The 24,669-nt window shown below is 38.0% G+C and overlaps 1 protein-coding gene across 1 annotated transcript in view; it reads right to left on the bottom strand.

The window, feature by feature from the left end:
- Nucleotides 1-24,669, bottom strand: part of GNAI3 (G protein subunit alpha i3) — a 38,779-nt gene that overhangs the window by 8,075 nt on the left and 6,035 nt on the right. The window contains exons 2-5 of the mRNA XM_060026774.1: nucleotides 9,475-9,517; nucleotides 9,221-9,362; nucleotides 4,122-4,279; nucleotides 1,969-2,097 (exon numbers count right to left, since the gene is read on the bottom strand). Coding sequence (XP_059882757.1) covers nucleotides 1,969-2,097; nucleotides 4,122-4,279; nucleotides 9,221-9,362; nucleotides 9,475-9,517 — 472 coding nt within the window. The remainder of the gene's footprint in view (nucleotides 1-1,968; nucleotides 2,098-4,121; nucleotides 4,280-9,220; nucleotides 9,363-9,474; nucleotides 9,518-24,669) is intronic.

Raw genomic sequence — 24,669 nt, 5'->3', positions numbered from 1 at the left:
GTTCAGTGTGTCAGATCTACAGTGACTAGGGATCTATTTCCAGAGAATTTTCCCCCTAGAGATTGAGAGAGATAAGACACAGTTGAGTAATTTCTCAATGTATGTTTGAAAGAGAACAGTCATCTCATCTCTTCATCACCCAACTTTTTCTTTTGGTCTTTTGATCTTCCCCAGTCCTTTTCAACCTTTAGTCCTGACACCTGGAATGAGGCAATCACAAGTTGGCTCTAATACAGGTCATATTATAGGTTTTAAGAAAGCTAACATCACATATTTCACCATGGACCTTTCAAGAGCAGAAACACACTGGTACACCATAATTTGAATTTGCTCCACCATTTCTTTCTATAAAGTCCATAAAACTGGCAGAACACTGTGAAGTTCCCAAAGTGGGCTTTTCACACATACTAACATTTACAGTATCATTCACTAACAGATCAACATTTTATAGACATTACCTCATAACTGAGAGGCAAGTAAGCAATTACACAATGCCTTGCATATAGGAGATGCTCAATAAATGTTTGAATAAATGGATAGTGGTTTTGCCTAGAGAGAAGAGGAAAAGGAAGAAGTGATAGTACTTCATAACAAGATATCTACATGCCAACAATAAAGTGGGTGCAGCACCTTAATTATATCTGGCTATTGATCCTGACATAAAATGACCAATAGGAATCACCTAACTAAAGATCAATCTATGACATCAACAAAAAAGTTTCCCACACTAAATAAATAAAGGTCATGACATATAATTATGAATGGATTACTAATCTTATAGCACACCAAGAGACATCTCACTCCTACGGTTTCATGGGTGATAATCCATGGAGACTCTGCTATTCTTGTTAAATAAATTCATCAGTACTATGATAAGCAGCTCATCTATTCTAAAAATATTCAGCTGAACTGCTATTTTCCTGCATCAGGTTTCAAATCTGTTTTGGTGTATTAAGATTTCAAGACCTCAACTAGTATGTAGTAATACCTAAACGCTGTGTGGGTTTTGCGAAACCTAAGAAGCAATTTTTTTCAGAGAAAAAAAAATTGAGAGAATCTGAACTAGAAGTTACATTTGCATGCAACTATGCTGAATATCACATTTTACATACAAGCATAATGAAGTAGCTAAAAAGGACATCATATACTGAAGGGGGAAAGTTTACTCCTAATCTCAAAGGTCATAAAAGCAGAAAACAAGAACCAAAAAGACAGTTCTATTATTTACGAAAGACCATTAACACAGAGACAAGCTGAAGCGTATTCTAGAATTACTAGTGCTGATGAGAAAATCCTCTGTATTAGAATACTAGAATCTTCTCTCTCTAAAACAATAATTGTTTATATTATATCATACCTCCACAAAATACCTCTATCCCTAGATCGATATTCCATTCTGTACTGTATTAAGAACTAAGTTGTGCATGATACTGTGCACAAACCGGTCAAAGGCCATGACAGTATTAGCTTCATTCCAGTAAACTGAGAGAGAAGTGCGATCCAGTAAGAAAGGATTGACACTGGTGAGAAAAGCATTTCTATTTTAATATCAAAATGCCAGAACAAAGCCATATAAACTAAACCAAAACACTAGTTTTCTATGCTTTTAGTATTGTTGTTACCCTTCTAAACAACAAACATTCAACACGTTTTGGCGATTCCAATAAAAAAGCAGCTGAAAATAAAATAAAATAAATTGGTAACCATATGATTACTTTTATTGATATGTAAGTTACAATTTAATTTTGAATTTAAGTTCCTCCAAATGGAAAATATACTTGATGCTATTTGGAGAAAGAAGAAACGTTTGGGCCCCCATTCAGTTTAAACAAATACTGGCTAATGAATATAATTATAAGTTTCTAAATCAAAGAATATTGTCTACAGAAATTTTACCCTGATTAAGAGATACTAACTAAAGGAAAGATATTTGTGTTTGGCATATCTAGAAAAAGGCTAATGACTTACTTGAAGTACAGGTCTTTGAAAGTGAAATGTGTTTCCACAATGCCTGTGGTCTTCACTCTTGTCCGCAAAACATCTTGCTGAGTTGGAATGTAGTTGGTTTGGGATATTCTATCCAAATCATTTAGGTAACTAAGTAAGTAAAATACACATTTATTTTTACTTAATGAAGCCAACCATGTGCACAGCAAGTCAACAGACTAAACTAGTTCCTTGCCAAAAGCAGGTTCTGAACCTGTCACTAAAGTAGCAGAACAAATCAGATCTTCAGTATCACAGAAGATAATGAGAAAAAAATGAACCTAGCATAGGACAATTAAAGTAGGTTTTATATACACTACACAAAAGTGGTTTTGGGCTTCCCTGGTGGCACAGTGGTTGAGAGTCCACCTGCCGATGCAGGGGACACGGGTTTGTGCCCTGGTCCGGGAAGATCCCACGTGCCGCGGAGCGGCTGGGCCCGTGAGCCATGGCTGCTGGGCCTGCGCGTCCAGAGCCTATACTCCACAACGGGAGAGGCCACAGCAGTGAGAGACCCTCGTACCGCAAAAAAAAAAAAAAAAAAAAAGGTGGTTTTAATTCTACCAAAATTAAACTGTGAAAGCCAATTAAAAACAAACAAACATAGAAATGCTATTCTTAATAAAGATTCCTGAAATTTAATATTAAATCAACTGTGCACTGCACAGTACAAAAACCTAACCAAAACAAAAGCCCTCAGACATTTAATGGTCATCTGTATGTTTAAACATTTGCTAGGACATTAGAAAATGCTGTTTGAATTACTAAAATTAACAAGAACTACTTAGCTCAATAAGAATGAGTATTTCCTGTTTTCATTCATGAAACAGAAAAGTTACAGGTTTGTTTTTTTTTTAAATCTAAGCCAAAAACTAATACCTACAAAGAAACTTCATCTGTTTAGTGGAATAATTTAAAAACTGCTTCAAAGCTAAATTAAATTCTTCACAATTTCAGGGCTCCCAAAGATTTTTTTTTAATAGGTGATACCATAATAATTGAATTTTTAATGATCTTCTATAAAACTAAGTACCATCATTAATGTTAAGGAATCAGTCAACCTCAGATCAACAATTATGGAAAAAAACTCTATAAATCATGTGTCTTCAGGTGTAGTTAGAGGATTCAGAGCTTACTGAGTGTATGTTAAAAGAAATTACAATCTAGCTTGATGACTACTGGGAGAATTATTTAAACTACCAACATCTGCAACTGAAAAATATTATTGAGATGGGCAAGAATCCTGAAATGTTTCTAAAGTCAAGTTTTCATTTAAAAAGTAAGCTAAGTTTTTCAAATATCATTTAATCTTTTTATAATAATTTGAGCTAGAATAATAGGAAAAGCAGGAAAATATAATATTGGAGAAAATACCTTAACGCTTAGAACTGCCTTCATTTAGTACGGAGATGGATACAAGTAAAAAGAACTTACCAAGCCCCCCAAAAGCACGTTAAGAAAAAAACCCCACACATTCTGAATATAGGTCTTATAAATAAACACACTGTAAAAGAAGCAATATAGGACAACATGTAATAGCTTCACAGAAGTATTAATTATCAATACAAATTCTCTAAAACTATGTAACCCTAGAGAATTTCCTTAACAAATAGATGCTTCAACTTCGTTCCAAGACTCAACATTCTCTTTCTATACAAAGTCTACTATCGTGATCTGGCAAAAGATTTATAAGTGGTGACTAGTACCAGAGAAATCCATAATGCAGCCCAGCCACAGAGAGTTGTGCATAAAAGGGATATCACAATTTTAATTTCCCTTGCTAGCTGGCAATCAATGCAAAGCCCTTATGCAGAGGGAACCTACTGAGTTGGAAGAGATCCAGGACTCAGATGCAATAGATTTCTCTCCTCTTTCACTTGTTTACTATAAATGACCACGGAGCTACTTTCATGATGCAAAGTCTCCCATTTACACTCCAAGAGGAAATACTTTTCTCCAAATCATATAAAATGACCAAGGGCTCTATAACCCTAAACTGAAACAACCTTTATAAAGGGATCCTACAGAATTCTAAGTGTCTCTTCCTTAAATATTTCCTTAAGAATGGGCACTGAACTTTCACTAGGGTCACCAAGTTATTTTCTGTTTTCATTTCACAGAGAAAAATTACTTACTATGAAGCAGAATCATTGAGCTGATATTCCCTGGATCTGCTGAAGCAAGCCTGCACTCCACCGTCTCGCCATAACCGTTTAATCACTCCTGCTAATTCTGGAGTCATGACTCCTTCTTCCGCACTGCCAGCTAAAACAAATAATTGCCGGGCATCATCCTGAAGAAAGCAGTTAAAGGAGAGAGAGAGATGATTCTCCATTTCTTACAGAATTGACAAGAGTCTCTTTAACACACACACACACAGATATACATTATATGTTATATTACTTAAAAGAGGTATGAAAGAGGCCTTTCCTGGCAGTGCAGTCTGAGAGAATTTACAATGAAGTCTGTCCCCCTTCTCTCTCCACTACAGTTAGAAGTGCAGAGCAGAGTTGAGGAATGATTTCACTCCCACTACCACTTCTTCACATACTACCATCCCCTGAAAAGATCTCTTCTGACTGTCCTACAAATCCCCATCCTGGTTACTCATGATTTTTAAAAAAAATAAATTTATTTATTTATTTATTTTTGGCTGCATTGGGTTTTCGTTGCTGCGCACGGGCTTTTCTCTAGTTGTGGCGAGCAGGGGCTACTCTTCGTTGCGATGTGCAGGCTTCTCACTGTGGTGGCTTCTCTTATCGTGGAGCACGGCCTCTAGGCGCACGGGCTTCAGTAGTTGTGGCTTGCGGGCTCTAGAGCGCAGGCTCAGTAGCTGTGGTGCACAGGCCCAGCTGCTCCGCGGCATGTGGAATATTCCCGGACCAGGGCTCGAACCCGTGTCTGCTGTATTGGCAGGTGGATTCTCAACCACTGCACCACCAGGGAAGCCCATGATTTTTTTTTTTGACAGAAAAAAAACTGATCTGTCTGTGAGACAGGCACATGTAACACATCCCCATTCTGTTAAAGGAAGCCTACAGGGCTTCCCTGGTGGCGCAGTGGTTGGGAGTCCGTCTGCCAATGCAGAGGACGCAGGTTCGTGCCCCGGTCCGGGAAGATCCCACATGCCGCAGAGCAGCTGGGCCCGTGAGCCATGGCCACTGGGTCTGCACGTCCGGAGCCTGTGCTCCACAATGGGAGAGGCCACAACAGTGAGAGGCCTGCGTACAGCAAAAAAAAAAAAAAAAAAAGGAAGCCTACAATAAAAATAGAAATGAAAAGACTAGCACATAAGAGGTAAAGTCTAAACACGTCAAAGGGAGTAAAACATTAATCAAATTTAAGGAAACTGTTCTCTTTTTCCTTCTTAATCTCAGAGGAACAGGAAGAAGAAGAGACTGAAGCATTTAAGAAGTCTGGAAATCTAGTAGGGGAAATAAACCCCTAAGGGAATAATTCAGTCTCTACGCTCCCCAAAGGTATAATAATCCTCTAAATGAGAGAGAAAGAAAGGCAGAAGGAGAAGAAGAAAGTAACACAGAGATCTGATCAAAACTTCGTGAGTCACAGACATAGCTTTATAAGTGGTTACAGTTTTTTTTTTTTTTTTTGCAGTACGCGGGCCTCTCACTGCTGTGGCCTCTCACGTTGCGGAGCACAGGCTCCGGACGCGCAGGCTCAGCGGCCATGGCTCACGAGCCCAGTCGCTCTGCGGCATGTGGGATCTTCCTGGACCGGGACACGAACCCGTGTCCCATGCATTGGCAGGTGGACTCTCAACCACTGCGCCACCAGGGAAGCCCTTGTTTTTAAAACTTTTTAAAACTAAGATATGTGAGAGGTAAAGAGGACAGAAAGGGCTGAGAATTGTGATTGCTTTGCTTTATTCTACCCACCACTACTTGTCAGATAGTTTATAAAAATAAACATAGGTCTCATGGGATGATTTTCCCACCTCAAATCTAATATTTATCTGCCTCAGGAGATTTCCAAATAACCATAAAAATGCAACTACTAAAGAAAAACATATACTGGGTAAAGAAGAAGTAAAGGGGGAAGGGGAGCAATCAATTGTATTATAAATAGTCATTAGGACAATAAACTAGCACGCAAAAAGCATTTCAGACCACAGGTGAAATTGCAAACAAAAATTCCTAAGACTTGTGTATTCCCAAAACTCGTGCATCCACCTAAGCAAAAGAAACCAAAACTAACCGTAGCACACTCCAATTAATTTTGCCGAACCCAGGATCTTCAGCCTTAATAGATTTTGCTCAGTAATACTCTCTTCCTTTGAGATCCTTTCCAGTATTCTTCCTAGGAATACTTTAGACCCAATCGTCTCTAAGAAACTTCATCTAATATCTATATTCCCCTCGTCTCTTTTTAGAGATAAAAATTTTTGATAAAGGAACAAATGAGAAAAGCTGAAAAATTACACAAACTGGCAATGTACTCAACAGTGGGCATGTCCTTCTACACATATGGAATAGTACTTTATTTAACATTTAATGACTTTACAGTCCCTTGGTTCTGAAATTTGATCTATACACATGCAGGTATTCAAAACCTCAATAAGTATTGCTTTGTTTTTTTTAATACCATGATTCTAATTTTAGAAATTTTTAAACAGAGAGAGAGCTACTGCTACGTATTTTTGCTGTCCTGACTTTGTAAAGTTTTAGGACAAAACATTTTTCCCTTACCACTTAACCCCTTCTACAGACCTACTCCTGCTTGCCCATAATAAACCCTCTTTTATAGGTCGATAAAGAGGCCCCTCTTTACAGTGAACTTCATACCTCCACCTTAAGCAGATATGAAAAAGCAACCTATCCCACACCCAGCTTTATGCTTTTCTATTCACTCTCCAGACAACTGTAAAAAACTAGAGGAGGATAAAAGAGGAGCTATAAATATAAATCCTTACATATGAAAAAGGAAAAGAGAAACTTCAAAAACAGGGTTGTAGATTAGGATGAGTGAATGCTGGAGGGCTAGGCTAGGTGATTCAGGAGGCCTGAGAGGAATTAATAATGTCAACTGCATCTGGTGACATGGGAGTGTTAGGACCCAGAGATTAATGATACTGATTTGATAAAAGAGAAATGAAAGGAGGAAGGATACTATGGTGTGAATGTTTGTGTCCTCCCCAAATTCTTATGTTGAAATCCTAATGCCCAAGTGATGGTTTTAGGAAATAGGGCCTCTGGGAGATAATTAGGTCATTAGGGTGGTGCTCTCATGAGTGGGATTAGTGCCCTTATAAAAGAGACCCCAGAGAGATCCCTTCCCCTCCTGCCAAGTGAGGACACAGCGAGAAGTCTGCAACCTGGAAGAGGGCCCTAACCAAACCATGCTGGCACCCAGACCTCAGCTTCCAACCTTCAAAAGTGTGAGGAATAAATTTCTGTTGTTTATAAGCTACCAAATCTGCGGTACTTTATTACAGCAGCCTGAACAGACTAAGGCAGAATATGACAACTACATCTGGTGACAAAGGAATGATAGGACCCAACGATTAATAACAACTAATTTGATAGTGGAAAGAAAGGAAAGGAGGAGGGATGGCCAAAAGGCAGAAAGGCAGTCAGACAGAGGGTGAGAAGTCAAACAGGAAGAAACTAAGAAAATAAGTAAATAACTGAGATGGAGAAAAAGCCAACAAAGAGAAGGAAGAGAATAAATACAGTATTACTAACCAATTATTGGATACAGCAAATACAACAGAGAAAGAGTTGGGTGATAGGAAGGAATGAGAAAAGGGAGGAAAAAAGTAAGAACACAAGAAAGAGCTGGTAGAAAGAGGGAGGCAAAAGCAAGAAGAAAGGCAGCTGCGAGAGGGGATAGAAGGAATAAGACAAAAACAAGAGTTTGTTTATTCTTGCCTTAGCTATCACATTTTTCCTGCTCAGAGGCTTAGAAAAATAGTCTCTGATTTTTTGTGATATGGAACCCTTTTACAAAAACATAGAAGTCATGCCCCACACATTCCTCTTCATTTCTTCTTTTGCTCCTCTTCTCGCCAATCATTTTAGAACCCTTACTCTAGCTGCCCTTCCTTTATGGCACCTCTAGTCTTCCTAATCTAATACTATCCAATTAGAACCATCCTTCTATTATTTTTCCCTCCAAGAATTTCCTCACTTATTTACTGAATGTTAATTTACATCTGAGAAATTGAGAGTTGCTTAGAAGAGTTCCTAAGCTACTTCACAGACATATAGGCTTTGCTTTTCCAGGCAGTCTCTCCAAGTCACTTCCTTTTATTGCCCATAGCACCTAAGTATGACACTGAACACAGCTGATGACTCTCTTAGTTCTAGGAAAGTGTTCTATACATTCCCAGCCTTCTCCTGGAATTTAGCTGATGATGATATAAAAAATCACCCACTGGGCTTCCCTGGTGGCGCAGTGGTTGAGAGTTCGCCTGCCGATGCAGGGGACACGGGTTCGTGCCCCGGTCCGGGAAGATCCCACGTGCCGCGGAGCAGCTGGGCCCGTGAGCCATGGCCGCTGAGCCTGCGTGTCCGGAGCCTGTGCTCCGCAACGGGAGAGGCCACAACAGTGAGGGGCCCGCGTACCGCAAAAAAAAAAAAAAAAAAATCACCCACTTTCATTTTGGCTCTCTCCCCACTGCATCAAACATCCTAATTTATAAACTAGACCTTCAGGGCCCACTAAGTATTATAATCAATCAATACAACTTTTGAATATCTGACAGGTGCAAAAATTATACTAGGACATGGTATAATCCAATTCTATAGCCTACAGTACAACATAGTATAGGGATATAGTTATTCTTGAATACTGGAAATTTGCCTCTAAAATTGAGACTTAGTGTTCATGTCCTTACCAAGTTTATTCTGCGACACTGATATTTGCCTTTAATCTCTACACCTCAGAAAGCAGAGCTCCATATCATGACAACCTCTCTTAGATTATTTCAATTTACTACTATAAAAGTCAACAGTGCTGTAAAAGAAGCAAGTGAATAAAACAGTTACCACAAAAACCTATAGTATATCCACAGAATCCCATTTCCTAGACTTACCTTTGTGGTAGTAATCTAATATCTCTTAAAGTAGATTGCTAACATGTCTCAAATGAGCAGACAGTACTTTACTACAACTTAGCTTGTTGCCTAAATTTATTTCCCTAACACATGAAGCAAATTGGGCTTAACTGCAGCTACTGAAAAAGAGCAAGTAAAGAGGAAATGAGATACACTTACTGCTCTGGCAGCTTCCCCAAAGTCAATCTTTAGCCGTCCCATGGCTCTTATGATTGCAATGATGGACTGTATAGTATTGCTGTAGACAACTACTTTATATTGCTTACATTCTTCCTCTGAATAGCCATCCTCATGAATGATTCTTTAAAAAGAAGAAAACCACAAATCATTACCATGGACCTAAAACGAAAAGACACTATGGACTTTTATGCATTATGAGTAAATGTTTTACAAAAGACCACGTTCCAACTTACTTCATCTGTTTCACAATGGTGCTTTTACCAGATTCTCCAGCACCTGAAACAGAAGAAAACCAGACTTTGAATTCATCTGTAATCCAGCTCAAAAGTATGAAATCAACATAAGTGATAATTCTAGATTAACAGAAACCACAGGTCCTAGGGAAAACTTTGGTGAGGTTTTCTATCTATCAGGAAAAACTACAAAGCTTCTCCAGTAGAGATTTTACTTTCTTTATATAACACAGCAACCAAATATAATTCACTGAAAGTGTTCCAGGGCCATCTTGATTATCACCTGTGTAACGTAGGCACTCTAAAGGAGATACGGCAACATAAACACCTCTAGGAACTCATCCTCTACATCCAGGGTCCCCAAGCCCTGGGCGGTGGTCTGACAGCAGTCCTCAGCCTGTTAGAAACCAGGCCGCACAGCAGGAGGTGAGTGGCGAGCAAGTGAAGCTTCATCTGCCCCTCCCCCTTGCTCGCATTACCACCTGAACCATCCCCCTGCCTCCCCTCTGCCTCCCGTGGAAAAACTGTCTTCCATGAAACGGGTCTCTGGTGCCAAAAAGGTTGGGGACCACTGCTCTACATGAAACATCATGAATGACATAGACACTGAACACAGGCAAAAATGAAATGATTTTTTTTGGCTTATTCACTTTTATTAATTCCTCTGTCGACATCCATGGACCTAAGAAGCAGCAATCCTCTCAGCCATGAGACTAAAGAGTTCACAACAGAGGAGGCAATGTCCCTATCACTTTTCCACTGTATACACACTCAAGACCACATTTCCCTCCTCAGCCAGCTGGAATCACTTTAACAACCACAAATGTCAGATGGGCCCCCTGAACTCCTTGACATTCCACCTGCACTTCCTTAGTCAACTCATTCTCCCACCTTCCAAGATGCCTATCTGACACCACCTCCTCTCTCTCAAACCTTACAAACCCCTACCCACTCTGACTCTCAGCTAATGATCCTGCCACCCTCTTCCTGGAAAAAGTAAAGCACTCTGAAAAAATTATCTCATTTTCCCATAACCAAACCCACCAATCTATCTGCACCTCCATTAATCTCTACCTTTATCAGTGGATGAACTAACTATCTCTGCCAGTGTCTAAGACTAACGCTGGAGAGAGTTCACAATTGGAGGCTGTGCACTCACCCACCTCATTTTACCTATTCAAGGTCTTGGCTGCTACAATTGTCTCATGTCACTCAAATATCATCAAGTTTTCTCTACCCACTGGGTCACTCTCTTCGTTATACAAACTTGCTATACTATCCATCTTAAAATCAACACAAACACACCCCATTTCCTACCTTTCCTTGACTCCACAAATCTTCCTCTAGCTACCACTCCATTTTCTCTCTTCCTCTTCATAGCAAAACCCCTATGAGTTGTCTATATACATGTTCTTCAATTCTTTCCCCCAATTCTCTCCTTAACCCACTCCAATCAGGTGTTCATACGCACTACTCTACCCATTTCTCAAAGTCTCCAACAACTTCCATCTTAACAAATCCAATGGTCAATTCTCAGTCCTCATCTTACTCAAACTCTCAAGCAGAACTGGTCCAAGTTGATGACTTCTCTTGAAATATTTTCTTCATTAGGCAAGCTTCTAGATCCAACATCCTACTGGTTTGACTCCTACCCCACTCCTTCTCAGTGCCCTCCCTCCTGTCTCTGAATTCTAAAGGTTGTATTGCTTCAGAGCTCCCTCATTGGACCTTTTCTCTATCTAAATTCATTCTCTAGGTCATCTCATCTAACCTCATGGTTTTAAACACCACTCATAAACTGATAAGAGTTAACAGCTAGTGAGTACTACATGCCAGACACTATTCTAAACACTTTACTTGTGTTAACTCATTTAATCCTCACAATAACCCAGTGAGGTAGATATTATTACTATCCCCATCTTATAGACAGATGACAAATTCATTTGTCCACCACTACATAGTCAGTAAGTGGCAAAGCTGAAATTTGAATTCACACAGGTTGGCTCCAAAGCTCTTGTACACTGCCTCTGTGCTAATGATTCCCAAATTTAGATCTCTAATCTATACCCTGGCTTCTAACCTTGGCTCCAGACGCATATATCTAAATTACTTACCTGATAAATCTTATATTTCTAGTAGACAACTCAAACTTAAAATGCCCAAACTAAGTTACTGCTTCCCCACCCTTACCCTCAAACAAACCCTGCTCCACCATGTATCTCATCTCAGTAAATGACTTCAACATTCACTCAGTTGCTCAGGCCAAAACTGGTAAGTGACATGTAGCTAACATACAGATGGAATGTGGGTGCCGGGACCAATATGTATACTGAATTAGTAGAGCTTAATTTTTAAAAATAGAATTAAATATAGCTCTAACAGTTTCTTCTTGCACCACAATGATCATGAGCATACTGGAAACCATAGACCTAGATCACTGCAAAAGCTTCCTAAATGGTCCAATGCTTTAGACCTCACCTTTCCTATGGTCAGTTTTCCACTCAGTAGCTGGAATGAATTTTGTAAAATGTAAATCAGATCGTGTCACAACCCTGTCCCAAAACTCTCCTATGGTGTCCAATTACACTCAAAATAAAATTCATGGGCAATAAGGCCCAATATGCTCTGGCCCCTGTCTACCCCTTTACCCTCAACTCCAATTATTCTCCACTTCGTTATCTTGCACTTGTCAGACCAGCTTTCTTGTTTTTCCTCCAACATACCAAACTGGTTCTCCATGAGCTAGATCCTGTCTCATGATCTTCACATTTACCATTCTCTCTGCCTGGAATAAGTTTTTACAAGATCTTCTTCCCCCAGGTTTCTGCTTCCCTCAGAACAGCCTTCCCTGACTAATCTATCTAAACAGCCCCCACCCAATCACATTCTCTCCCCTTACTCTGTTATATTTTTAAAAGCACATATCACTTCTTCACATTAAAGATTTCATCTCCTGTCTTCTCCACAAAATATAAGCTCCATGAACATTTATTTAACCTCGTATTCCCAGGGCCTAGAACTGTGCCTGACATAAACTGGTTACGTAAATATTGCTAAACAGATGAATGACTATCGTTCAATAAGAATGATCCTTTACTAATATTTCTCAACTCTATCAACCAAAAACGTTAGTTAAAATAAAGTTCAAATAATTTTATAATTTCAAAAAATAATAATAATAATAATTTTATAATTTCAAACATCTACATTTTTAGAGAATCAAAAAGGACATTTATATATGATTTTATCTCTGTTCTTGTAAACTTAAGAACAGAGATTCTATCAATTATCACTTAATTGATAATCGGGGTAGCACTAAAACAGTTAATATTCAAGTAGCACACAAAGAACTTCCTAATGACAGTGTGAGAAAGAAGTGATTTCTCCCATGCATATCTAAAAAAAACCCCCTAATGATTCAATTTTGAGGAAGAGAATACGAAAGCATACCACTTACATTTAAAATAGTCTATAACACACAATTCCCAGATTATCCCATGTTAGCAGCAACTACAAAATTAACTACAAAAAGTAGAGATTAATGAAGTAATGTGCACCTTCTTTAATATATTGAAAACAGCATTTCTACCATTGATGTTGGATTATTTTGAGTGAAATAATAAGTTTATTAATCTCAGAATCAATTTTTACCCATCTCATTAAGTTCTACCCTATGAAGGTGCTGATTTAAAAAAAAAAAAATGTTGCTCTCTCTCTCTCATGTTTTTCCAAGGCTCCCTGATAAAATGTCAGTTTGTCCTTCTCTTTATTATCACACAACATATATTCACCCAAGTTTTTATTAGGCATCCAATTCTATCTCTTAAAAGAAAGCACCTCTTACTGACCACAGAACTAAATACAGGATTTGTTTCAGTGGGTGTACCATAGCATTTCATACAAATAAAGAATGAATTGCTTTATACCAAGCCTTTGACCCATTCAGCTTCTAAATCACCATGAAAAGTGCCACCATCTTACCTTCCTTCCAGGTACGAAATCTAAGAGTCATCTGGAACCCACTCACTCTTCTCTCCTTACATCAAGCTGTAACAAAATCTTCTTCTTATGCATTTCTCAAATTAATTCTTTCTACTACTCACACATCTGAGCCTGACGTATACCTACTGGATGTTACTGCTGCAATTTTCTCAAACTTCTAGCTCAAAGCCCCTCTTCCCTCTCATCATCTCCAAATGGCACTATTAAAAAAAACATCAGAGCTTCCCTGGTGGCGCAGTGGTTGGGAGTCTGCCTGTCAATGCAGGGGACACAGGTTTGAGCCCTGGTCCGGGAAGATCCCACATGCCACGGAGCAACTGCGCCCATGTGCCACAACTACTGAGCTGTGCTCTAGAGCCCGCGAGCCACAACTACTGAGCCCATGTGCCACAACCACTGAAGCCCGCACGCCAAGAGCCCGTGCTCCGCAACAAGAGAAGCCACCGCCATGAGAAGCCCACGCATCGCAACAAAGAGTAGCCCCCGCTCGCCACACTAGAGAAAGCCCCCGCGCAGCAAAGAAGACCCAATGCAGCCAAAAATAATAAATTTTTTAAAAAAACCATCAGTTTACCTAATAATTCTCCAAATTCTTCCAACATTTTCTATAACCCTTTCTTATTAGGTCTGAACTCTTTTTTTTTACCTCAGTCCTCTGTGCTCCACTGCTTCAGTAGTATGTTCTCTCTCTAATAACTTCTCACTCTTAGGTTTTCCCCAAACTGCTACCCTTGTCTCACCTTCCTTCCCCAATACACATGTGGTGTTTGAAACTTCCTAATTTTATGTACATCTTTTTATGTAACTTCCTTCAAAATTCATCACAAGTTTAAGGAGAGATTCATTTGCCCATCTTCAATGTTCAATAATAAGGATATAAAGAATGGAATAGACATAAAGGAATTGCAAAGACAGACTCTATGGCTTGAAGAGGAAGGAACTGAAGATGATTTTGTAGGGAGAAGGGGTGGAACTGGGCAGGCGGTAGGACATATAGGGAAGAATAGTCTGAAAGGCTCCAGAGACAGGAGGGAATGGGATCAGTTCGACTTAATTTATCCTTAAAACGATATGTATCTAAAGGATATCCAATATAAATAGGAAAAAAGGATGAGAGCTAAAGCTACAGAGATTTTTGAGAGAAAAGGAAGACAAGTAGCTAAGTTAGATGGTCTTGTTCTCAACAAAAGAAACAAGGCAATCTGCAGAGAACAAAGGAATGGAATTAATTTAGAAAATCATGTTATAAACAGTCAAACAGAACAAGAAAGAAATGTGTGTACAGGTTAGCACACAGAATCACCAATACTGTTAGACAAAAAACAATTTACCAGTTTATATTCTACTGTAGAACCACTGTATTTACCTAAATATACTCTAAATTTTATTTTTAAGGAGCTCCTTGAGAGCAGGTACCATATCACAGGCCCACCTATTTCTTCCCATAACATATACTACATTATGAATGTGAAAAACAAGAAATGGTGATGATTTCTTTGCAAGATTTTTTTAAGGCCAGTGAATTGCTAGTATAAATTATTATATATGAGTAAACACATTCAGCTCACATACACACTGATTTTAAAAATGTATCCTGAAAGATGGCTGACACTCAAAACCACAGTATCACCTGATGCCTCCTCTTTTTTCTCTCTCATTTTGACTAAAGAAAACTTAAAGCCAGCCCAAAGAAGGTACATGAGTATATTACACTCTTTCATACTTCTGTGCCATCAGGCATAATGAATTTCCTCATCTGTAAAACAGGGGTCAATAGAAGATTCTTAGAACAGTGCCTAGCACATACTAGGTATTCAGTAAATGTTAACCAGCCATTATTTGTGAATGCTGTTTTCTCTGTTCCAAGTGCCACCAAGTAATGTTAAGGCCCAAAGTGTTTAATTTAATAAAAACTGCTTGGATACTGATGTTGGTTCAAAACCTGAGTAGAAATGGTATAACTACTTAGCTGCTGTCTCACAATAACAATACCGTGGATAGAACCTGGATTCACATACTTAGTCATCAACTTATAACCTAAAAGCTACAGCAAACTACATCAAAGCATTAGTCATTTTCTCTGCCCCACCCTGAAGAACAAAAACACTTTCTTCCTTAAATCTATTTTCAGCCCTAGATACTCCTGTCTGCTACCTCTTCTCCCATACTTCTCACCCATCTGCACCTCTGCAGCTTTTCCTTTAAGTTTGCCCACAGGTCTCTGCACCACTACCTCATGTACTAGTAGTTATTCCAGTGGCACCTGAAACACCTCCTTTTCCTTTTAAATACTTGTTTCTGTAGAGAAGTCATGAAACTTCTAAAAGACCAGGATTATAACTACAGCACACCCCCTTTTCTAGAAGTCTCACAGCCCCAATATGCCACTATTTTTGGATAACCCTCTAGCCAGTGCTAGACAAACACATGCTCATGGTCTCTCTACAGGCCTGCAAAATCAGATATATGGGAACACATGACTGCAATAGGCACAGATCAGCCTCTCTCCCACAGCAGATTGAAAGCTTAGTCAGTAACTTTGATTTTTCTTTCTAACTTATTTTCACCTTTCATTTACAACTCGGGCACTTAAAAAGATTTTTTAGTTAGGGATACCATGTAGGAACAAACTCTATGGAAGAGGAAACTTTGGTCCTAGCTCTGCCATGACTAGCTTGTGACCCTGGGCAAGTCACCTAATTTAATACCAGTCTCCTTACACATAAAATGTGAAGGAGTTTGGCTTAGATGTGCTTTATGGCTGCATTCTAATATTCGATGATTATAATTATTATAATGCTAAAGGCAGACTAAATCTCTAATTCTGACACACAGAGGCTTCAAATCAAATCATGGATCCACATCTTCCTATTAACCCAACAATCCACAATACTACCATAGTACAGTGATCAGCATGTTCTTCAATTACGCACTACTGATCAAGAAGGGACAAAGAGCAGAAAGAATTAAGAGTGTAGCAACAGTAAGGAAGTAAGAGTTGTCTGGCAGCCAAGCTCCTATATTCATGCTCAAGGATATTCTATGTACAGTCTTAAACTAGCAGAACATTCAAGTTAGATTGCTATTCTTAAAAAAAATATGTGAATATCTATAACTAAAGATCACAGGAGCACAGTTCCTGCTATTTCCAAAAATAAGATTATCTATTGTTCCCACTGATTCCTTTCTATTGAGGTATAAGTAGCTAAGATAATAAAAACTCAGATTAAGGTAAAAAATGACATTTCATCCAAAATGCTTTTCAAGGTACCACACAACACAAAAACCAGTTTCCAGCTTCCTAATTCAGTAAAAGAAATGGTTAGCAAAATTACAGATGGGAAAAATGTCACAGAGCAAACAAAAATTGTTATTCAGCCTTTAAAAAACACACACACACACACAGACACACACACATCCTGCATTGCCTGGCATTGCTAGACAATGAGACTTCAAATACAAATAAGTTTAGGAATTTATGGTCTCATGGGAGAAGTTAGATATATTTTTCTTTTGAAATTAGCAAGTTTCCTTAACCTAAAATAACAGAATAATTTTTTCACCCAGCCCACTGTCCCTCTAAGCATGCCAAGCCTCTGCATTTAAACATTTTTGAAAATGCTATTCAACTCGAACTTCAATCTTTGCTGAAGCCTCCCCATTCCCTCTGAACACAATTAATACTCCCGCTCTGTTGGCTGGCACAGATTATTCCCTTTCAGCATCAGTCCCAGAGGTTAATTTCCAAAATCAAGTCCCAAACTGTCCTTCCCAGTCACCTTACCTCATTTTATCTCTAGCCAGCTCTGGCTACTCAAAAATAAACTTTTTTTTTTGTCTCTCTTTCCAGCTCCTAATCTCATAAACTGCTAATGGGTTTTCTTGATTTTGATTAAAATGGTAACGAAACTCTTTTTGGTACAACCTGAAAACCCTTCCACATCTATGTAATTCTCCCTCAAGGTGACTCTGACCAGATTCAACCTGATCCTACAGGTTAATATCAAACACCACAACACTAATACTTGGTCAAATTATTTTAATTATTTGGGTTGGTGCCTGTTTAGTATTCCACTAGTCCTAAGCTCAAAAGCACACTCCTCGAAAGCACAAAATAGTGCCTTCTTTTTGTGCCTCTACCCCCAATCTAGAGCACAGTCTAGGACAGAGTAGACACATTAATAACTGTGGAATGAATGGCTTGAGTTTCTATGAGATCCAGTGGTTGCCTAATTACATTTCGCAAATGCCAGTTGCAAGAGATGGAATTTTTGATATAGGCAGTTAACAGAAACAGAAGATTTCCATGACTCTGCTATCTTTAGTCAGCTCCACACCCATTCCTGGTTATGCCTTCAACTCTCATCTCACAACTATACTTGACAATAAATTTGGACTCATTCACAAGCCTCCTGTTCTCCCTATTCCCCTCTAAACCTTACTCTCAAAACCCAGTCCCAGCTCCCTTGTGCCCACCATCCGTTTCAGTGAAATTAACTGCTATGAATCTGTCCTGCCCACTCTGTATCCTAATACCTGAAGGAGTGCAAGAAACATTGTGAGTGCTCATTAAATATTTGTTCAGTGAATGAATGAATATCTTAATAAAAGATAGCAATGAGTTGTGACTGGGACAAAGATAATGGGTCTCTTCTCTGAAAAAGATTTTTCTAGGAAGCAATCACATACCAATCACCAAAGAGGCTTAAAATGCATTAAGAAATTTTTGATAAAACTTAATTGATATATTAGAGTATCTGCCTGCCCATAACCCCTTCTGGAGAAATCCCTATTTCATTTGCAGGGTGGGTGGCCTACAGGATCTGGGCCATGCCCCTCTCTGTGGCTGGATAATGAGTAAATACCTGACACAGGAGTCACCCAGTACAGGCGGACAGAGGGCCTACACCCTGTGTGATCTAGCTCCGAAAGATGAGGAAGACCAGCCAGATTTTCTGAGGAATCTGTACTGGAAGATACAGAAAAAGTCATCCTAAACTACAAAGTCACAATGTGTGAAAACCTAGGTTACCATTATAGGGCTTCATGCACATCAATACCATAAAGGAAAGAATTCAGAGGAAGTTGATCTGGAGAGAAAACAGAATAGACAAAGGCACAGAGAGACTTAAGAGATGTCATGAGAGAAGAGAATCCATACAAAAGAAGAGATAGAAAATGAGTGAGGAAAGAGACCAAGAAGACAAAAAAGAGAGGAAGAGACCAAGGAGAACAAGTAAAGACAAGAAAGTAAAAAGAGGCAGAAATAGTGAATAATGAAGACAATGAGAAAGAAACAGAAGAAAGGCAGAGAAAATAGCCTGGCCAACGCCAGAGCTGCCTCAGTTTCTGCGGCCTGATTCTTCAGGTCTTCCTTCATTCTCATAAAACCTATCTCTATTCTAACAATAATTCCCCTCTCCAAGTCTTTGAGCTAGTTTGAGTGAGTTTTCTATTCCTTGTAACCAAACAAAACAAAAAGGAAAACCACCTTGAATGGAACTGGCTTTAAGTTAATTAGAATCAATTACCCCTTTTTCAGCCTTTAAAACTTTTTAAGTTGTTTCAATTAAATACTGAATACAAAAAGGGATATTTATGACATGTGTGTGACAAAACAAACATCTATGTACCTATCACCCAATATAAAAAATTAAACATTACCAGTTATCTCTGAAGTCACCTATGTGTTCCTCCCCAATATCAATTACTTTTTCATTAAGTATTTCCAGAGGGTGAATATGCAATAAGGGAGGGGGAGAAATTTTTTTAACTCCCTAACAACCAAAATATGTCCGGCTTACACAGTAGTGCGTCATTTATTCAGTTTCACATCTTTCATGGACATGATCCTATCATTTTACAAGCCTTATAAACCATAAAGTAGAAAACTAATAGCCATTTTAACATTCATAAATCACCTAAGGAAAATGTTGGTTTGATTAAACAGGAAAAAAAAAAGAGGCAGCTCACTCAGCCAAGTAGCTCTCCTCAAAATCTTTTCACTTGAGAATATGAACAAGGTAACTCGAGTGTTGCTAAGGATCATGTGTTCTCTTTGGGCAACTGGCCAATTTAGAGGGAGAAGAGGGGTTTCTTCCTCACTTTTGTGGAATATAGAAAGAATGCTTAAGGGATCAATCACTTGCGAGCAAGAAGCGGGATCATTCTCTGGCTCCCGCAATGTTCTAATTTTGGCTTCTGGTAACTTTCCCTTTACTTCTTTGAAAGCAGAGCAACAAAATGTCACTATGGTGCTAATGCTAAATTATGGGATGTACATATGACCTGACTGAAAACTATTTTTGAATAGGTACATTTCTTACTAGCTCTGCCTCGAAATTTTGTGAGATAAAAATGTAAAATATACATTTAACCCACACAAATAATTCATATGTAGTGGAGATGTCCTACAAAGTTAACTGCAATGTTAAATCCATTCATCAAATTTTTACATTTAAAAATATTAAAATCATATCCCCATCTAAGTCTCAAACATTGACAGCAGCATACAGCACTTTTCTACATGCCTATTTAATTGAATGTAAATTAATACCAACTTTAAAAATTCACCAATAACAAAATATTATAAATTCAGTTGCCTACAATTTCAACTCAGTTTCAATTCAAATTCAGTTCCACATTCCCAAGGATGCCTACAATTTCAATTTCCTTTACCATATAAATGCTCACCAATGTTGTAAGTCAAAACCCAAACGGAATTTGGAATGGCAAATGGTAGTGGAATGGCAAAAAAGGCAGGTAATAAGAGGGAGGAGAAAGCAAAGTCTCTAGATGGCTTCCCCACATTATATCTATATTTATCTTTATCTATCTATAATAAAATGTAGCTTTTTAAAAATACAGCTACTAAAAATTCAAATCAATACTCTCCAAATCCACTGCAAACCTTTCCAGCCTTACCTCCTACACTCCTCCCGTGCCAACCCTTTATTCCAGGGCAAATCTATTTGCTCACTCATAGTTCTGAGTCTTTGTACATACTATTCCCTCTGTCTGGATGTGCTTCTCTCCAGTCTCTGCCTTAAGAGTTCCTATTTATCCCTCGAGGTCCATCTCAAATGTCACCTCCTCTGGGAGGACTTCCCTGATATGTCTCTTCCTTCTCTTCCTCCTTACAAAACTAGCTACTCTTTCTGTAACCACATTCCATTACCATTGTTTACTTGTATATCTCCACAATTGAACTGCTTAAAAGTTTTGTCTATTTCTCATTTATACTTCCAGGCTAGGAAAGTACCTGTGTACATATAAGACAACCAGAGATACCTAATCATAAATAAGTCAATAAATGAGCCTCCTTCTGAACACTGAAAACCAAAAAGCTTAATAAAAAGTGGCTTTGACTAAATGCAATGCAGTGTCCTGGATTAGATCCTGGAGCAGAAAAAGAACATTAATGGAAAAACTGCTGAAATTCAAATAAAGTGTGAAATTTAGTTAACATTAATGCACCAATATTAATCTCTTAGTACTGACAAATACACCACAGCTATGTAACACATCAACACTAAGGGAAATCAGGTGAACAGTATACAGGAACTCCATGCATTATTTTTGCGGCTTTCCTACAAATCTAAAATTATTCCAAAACAAAAAGCTTACTAAAAAACTTTTAAGTAGTCTAGAAAAAGTTGAAAGAACTACAAATACCAATGAGAACATGAATGTGGATTTTAACTGCAACCATAATAACAAAAAAAAAAGAATAAGAAATATACTTCTCTTCTTAGAAGTAGAGAAAGGAAGGAAATTATTTTTAATAATCTGAAATGAACCAAAACATGTCAGGATTTATTAATATTGCAAAATAGTGAAAAGATTTACATCATTAAACTGAAGTAGTTCAATTTTTATTTTCAGAAATAAATAACTCAATATTGAAATAACCTGCATAGAAAAGTTAAGACTGTGCTATCATATCCCATACATCAGAACTACATTATCTACATAAATCATTATAGTATTTATATCATTACTTCAAACAGAGCCCTGTTTTGAAGTTAATGATTCCCATGTTCTAACTGCAGGAGATAGCGGGGGAAATGTTCTATTAAAGGTATCTCATTCTAAAACAATCCTTCTATAATTTATAGTAATTTGTAAAATATAACTTCCAAAGTCGTGGGCAAAATTCATTTCCACATTAGCTCAAGAGCAGTGACTAAAGAGGAGTTTTGCTGTTTCTCAACTGATTTTAAAATATTTTAAACTTAATGATTCTAAAATCATACTGGTAAGTTCCAAGATCATATCATAATATACAACACTATCCATTAAATAAAAACATAAAAACTAGGGATATCAATACATGGCTAAAACAGAAATCCAAATACAATGTAACCTTTTCGTTAGTTCTTAGAATTCAATGGAATACTATTTTAGTTTTCAAATCCAACTTGAAAGAATAAAGGAAATTTTGAGTATCTGACCCAGTGTAAATAGGTTGCACAATCAACCACTACAGGAAGATTAATTACAATATGACAAGAATCCAGCTACCTTGCCAATTTTAAAGAGGTCTGATTTAAATGGTCCCTAAATCACCAGTGTAATAAGTGTTAACACCAGGCCACATGAATAAAAGCAGGAGATACAAGAACAATTTAAATATACAAATAGTGCATATTTTAATCCTGGTGAGAGATGCCTGACATGCCAGCTGTAGATTTACATGAGCAGCTAGAAAAAATTTAGAATACGATCTACTTTTAAGTTAAGCGACAAAAACTTTTTGAGATGTAAAATACTAACATTATCCAAAAAACTAAGACTTTTGTAGGAATGTTAAAACATTTACCCATTCGAAAATTAGACTGATGACTATAGCAGCAAAATAGTAATGGAACAATGCATACAATAACATCTCAGCTAATCCTTAACAGTCTTAAATTTTAAGTATCTTCCAAGTCTAACTTAGAAATCAAAGGAAATTCATGTCTAAAGACTATATCCGGGAATTCCCTGGTGGTCCAGTGGTTAGGACTCCGTGCTTTCACTGCCGAGGGCCTGGGTTCAATCCCTGGTTGGGGAACTAAGATCCTGCAAGCCATGCGGCGCAGCCAAAAAGAAAAAAGAAGAAGAAGAAAAAAAAAAGACTATACCCTCCTGAAAATTGTTTCTAAGATCACCTAGGCCATTATTCAGGTACAAGTCAAACAAATTTGGTCTTTTTGGTATCTTTTGTTTGCTTGGTTCTTACCAGATATGTTCATTTCTGTTACCACCTAATAGCAAAACATCGAAAATAGTATATTTCATTTACATACAGCATTGCACCAAAACTAGAACAATTAAACAGTGATCCTAACACAATGTTATTCAGTTCAAGCAGCCTGAATTACAGAAACGATATACATGATTACCAAGGAGGTAAAAGGATAGCCTGGATAGATAAAGGCCTAAAGATAACTCTAACTTGCTCAGCACTGATAAAGAATTGTACCAAAGTGAAGATCATTAAAATTGGTGGAGAAATCAAATACTAGAAGAACTTCTTTATATTCTCTTGAACATTTACATAAGGGTACTTTGTGAATTTATGTCTTTCAGGTTTTTAACTTCAGTTTTTAACTATCTTCCTAAACAGGTTTATTAAGTTAAACTACTTTCAATCAAACTCAAGAACAAGAGAAATAACACAAAAATAGCCCGCTTTATAACTTGCTAAAATATTCCATCTAGTTGATAATATTAACTTCACAGACAAGGGACCCCTGAGGTCAGACCTCATTGTACAGAAAAAGGAAAATGAAGCTCAGAAATTAGGACTGCTCTCCCAGTTTTCAGTCTCTGCTCTTTGCCCTACATTACATGGTATCTCCTATTTCTGAATTGAGTTACTAGTTCAAATAGATGGATTTTATTAGTGCTAGTCTACTGTATTCTGTTGACTACAAAACAAATTTTAAAACAAATTTCAGTAATCTGAACAAATTTAGTGTCCACTGCTCTAGACAATTCTTATGAGACCCACGTTTAAATTTTTTGGTCTTTACTGCTAATATTCTAGCTCTTGAATACTTAAAACATCTCTTCCTCCCCATTTCCCCCGACAAGCCCCACCCCGCAATAAAACAAAACTAAACTAAACAGGAGAAGACACAGCATGGATAACTAAAAGCTATGAGCAATCTCTTTGCCAAATGTTTTTACCTACTCCCTAACAAAAACCTCTAAGCAACGTTATTAACAAGGAGCAAAATGGTCCATTTTACCTCTTCCCTTAGCTCTGGACAATTTTCTGGTGCTCATAAAAATAATAGGGGGGAAAATTAACCGGAAAAAAGCAGGGACAATGAAACATAGACCCTGAACTGATTATATGCATTTAAGAAAATTAATTCCTGAATTAAAATCGAAGGTAATTAAAATCAGGTAACATTAACTATTCTGAGTTGGATGCATTGATAATGGGAGTTTAAAATCCTGCACCTACCTCAAGTTGAATTTAATTACATCTCCCAACCATACAAAATGACAACTTAATGTTGAGAATTAGCAGGCATGCTCTTGTGAATTAAAGAAAAACTAAAGCAATGATATGTTTAGTTCTTCAATATTTCCATCTCATTCCATTATTTTCAACTTATATTCAGTGAGTGTCTACTAGGTGGTAGGCACTGTCATCTATTAAACATTAACTTTCTAGCCATGCCTTTTAAATTGAGAACTTGACCCACCTAGTCCCTGAAAGGGTCAGCCTTATGAAACTCATGATACCCCACAGCCCTGCCATATTCCCACCACAGAAGACTAGACTGCGGTAGGCACCTGACAAGGATGGGCCAATCTGATATTCTTTCCCAGGAACCTGGAATGCGAATCCTGGGAACCTGAGTCAGATGACATGAAGTGCCTGAACTACCAGGTTAGGCAGTGTGAGAGCCAGAGGTATGAGAGTAAGTCAAAGTTGAAGACTGGGGGAAGGGGAGTAGGGGCAAAGAAGTCCCGTGAACAGAGAAAGCTGTTCTGAAGAGGTGACTTACCAACAAAGCAGAGTAAGTGACCAGTCTACTCTAGGAGAAATGGGGGGAGGGGACATGTACTACATTCCATGTGCATGCAACCTGGTTGTATTGCATTTCTTATCTATCCTTGTCTGATGCCTATGAAGGTGCCTACTGTGTCCTTTCAACAAAGCCTTCCTTGACTGGAAGAAGTATGAATTTC

The sequence above is a fragment of the Delphinus delphis genome, chromosome 1 (assembly GCF_949987515.2).
Source record: "Delphinus delphis chromosome 1, mDelDel1.2, whole genome shotgun sequence".
NCBI classification, from domain to species: Eukaryota; Metazoa; Chordata; class Mammalia; order Artiodactyla; family Delphinidae; genus Delphinus; species Delphinus delphis.
This window is presented reverse-complemented; position numbering and strand designations above follow the sequence as displayed.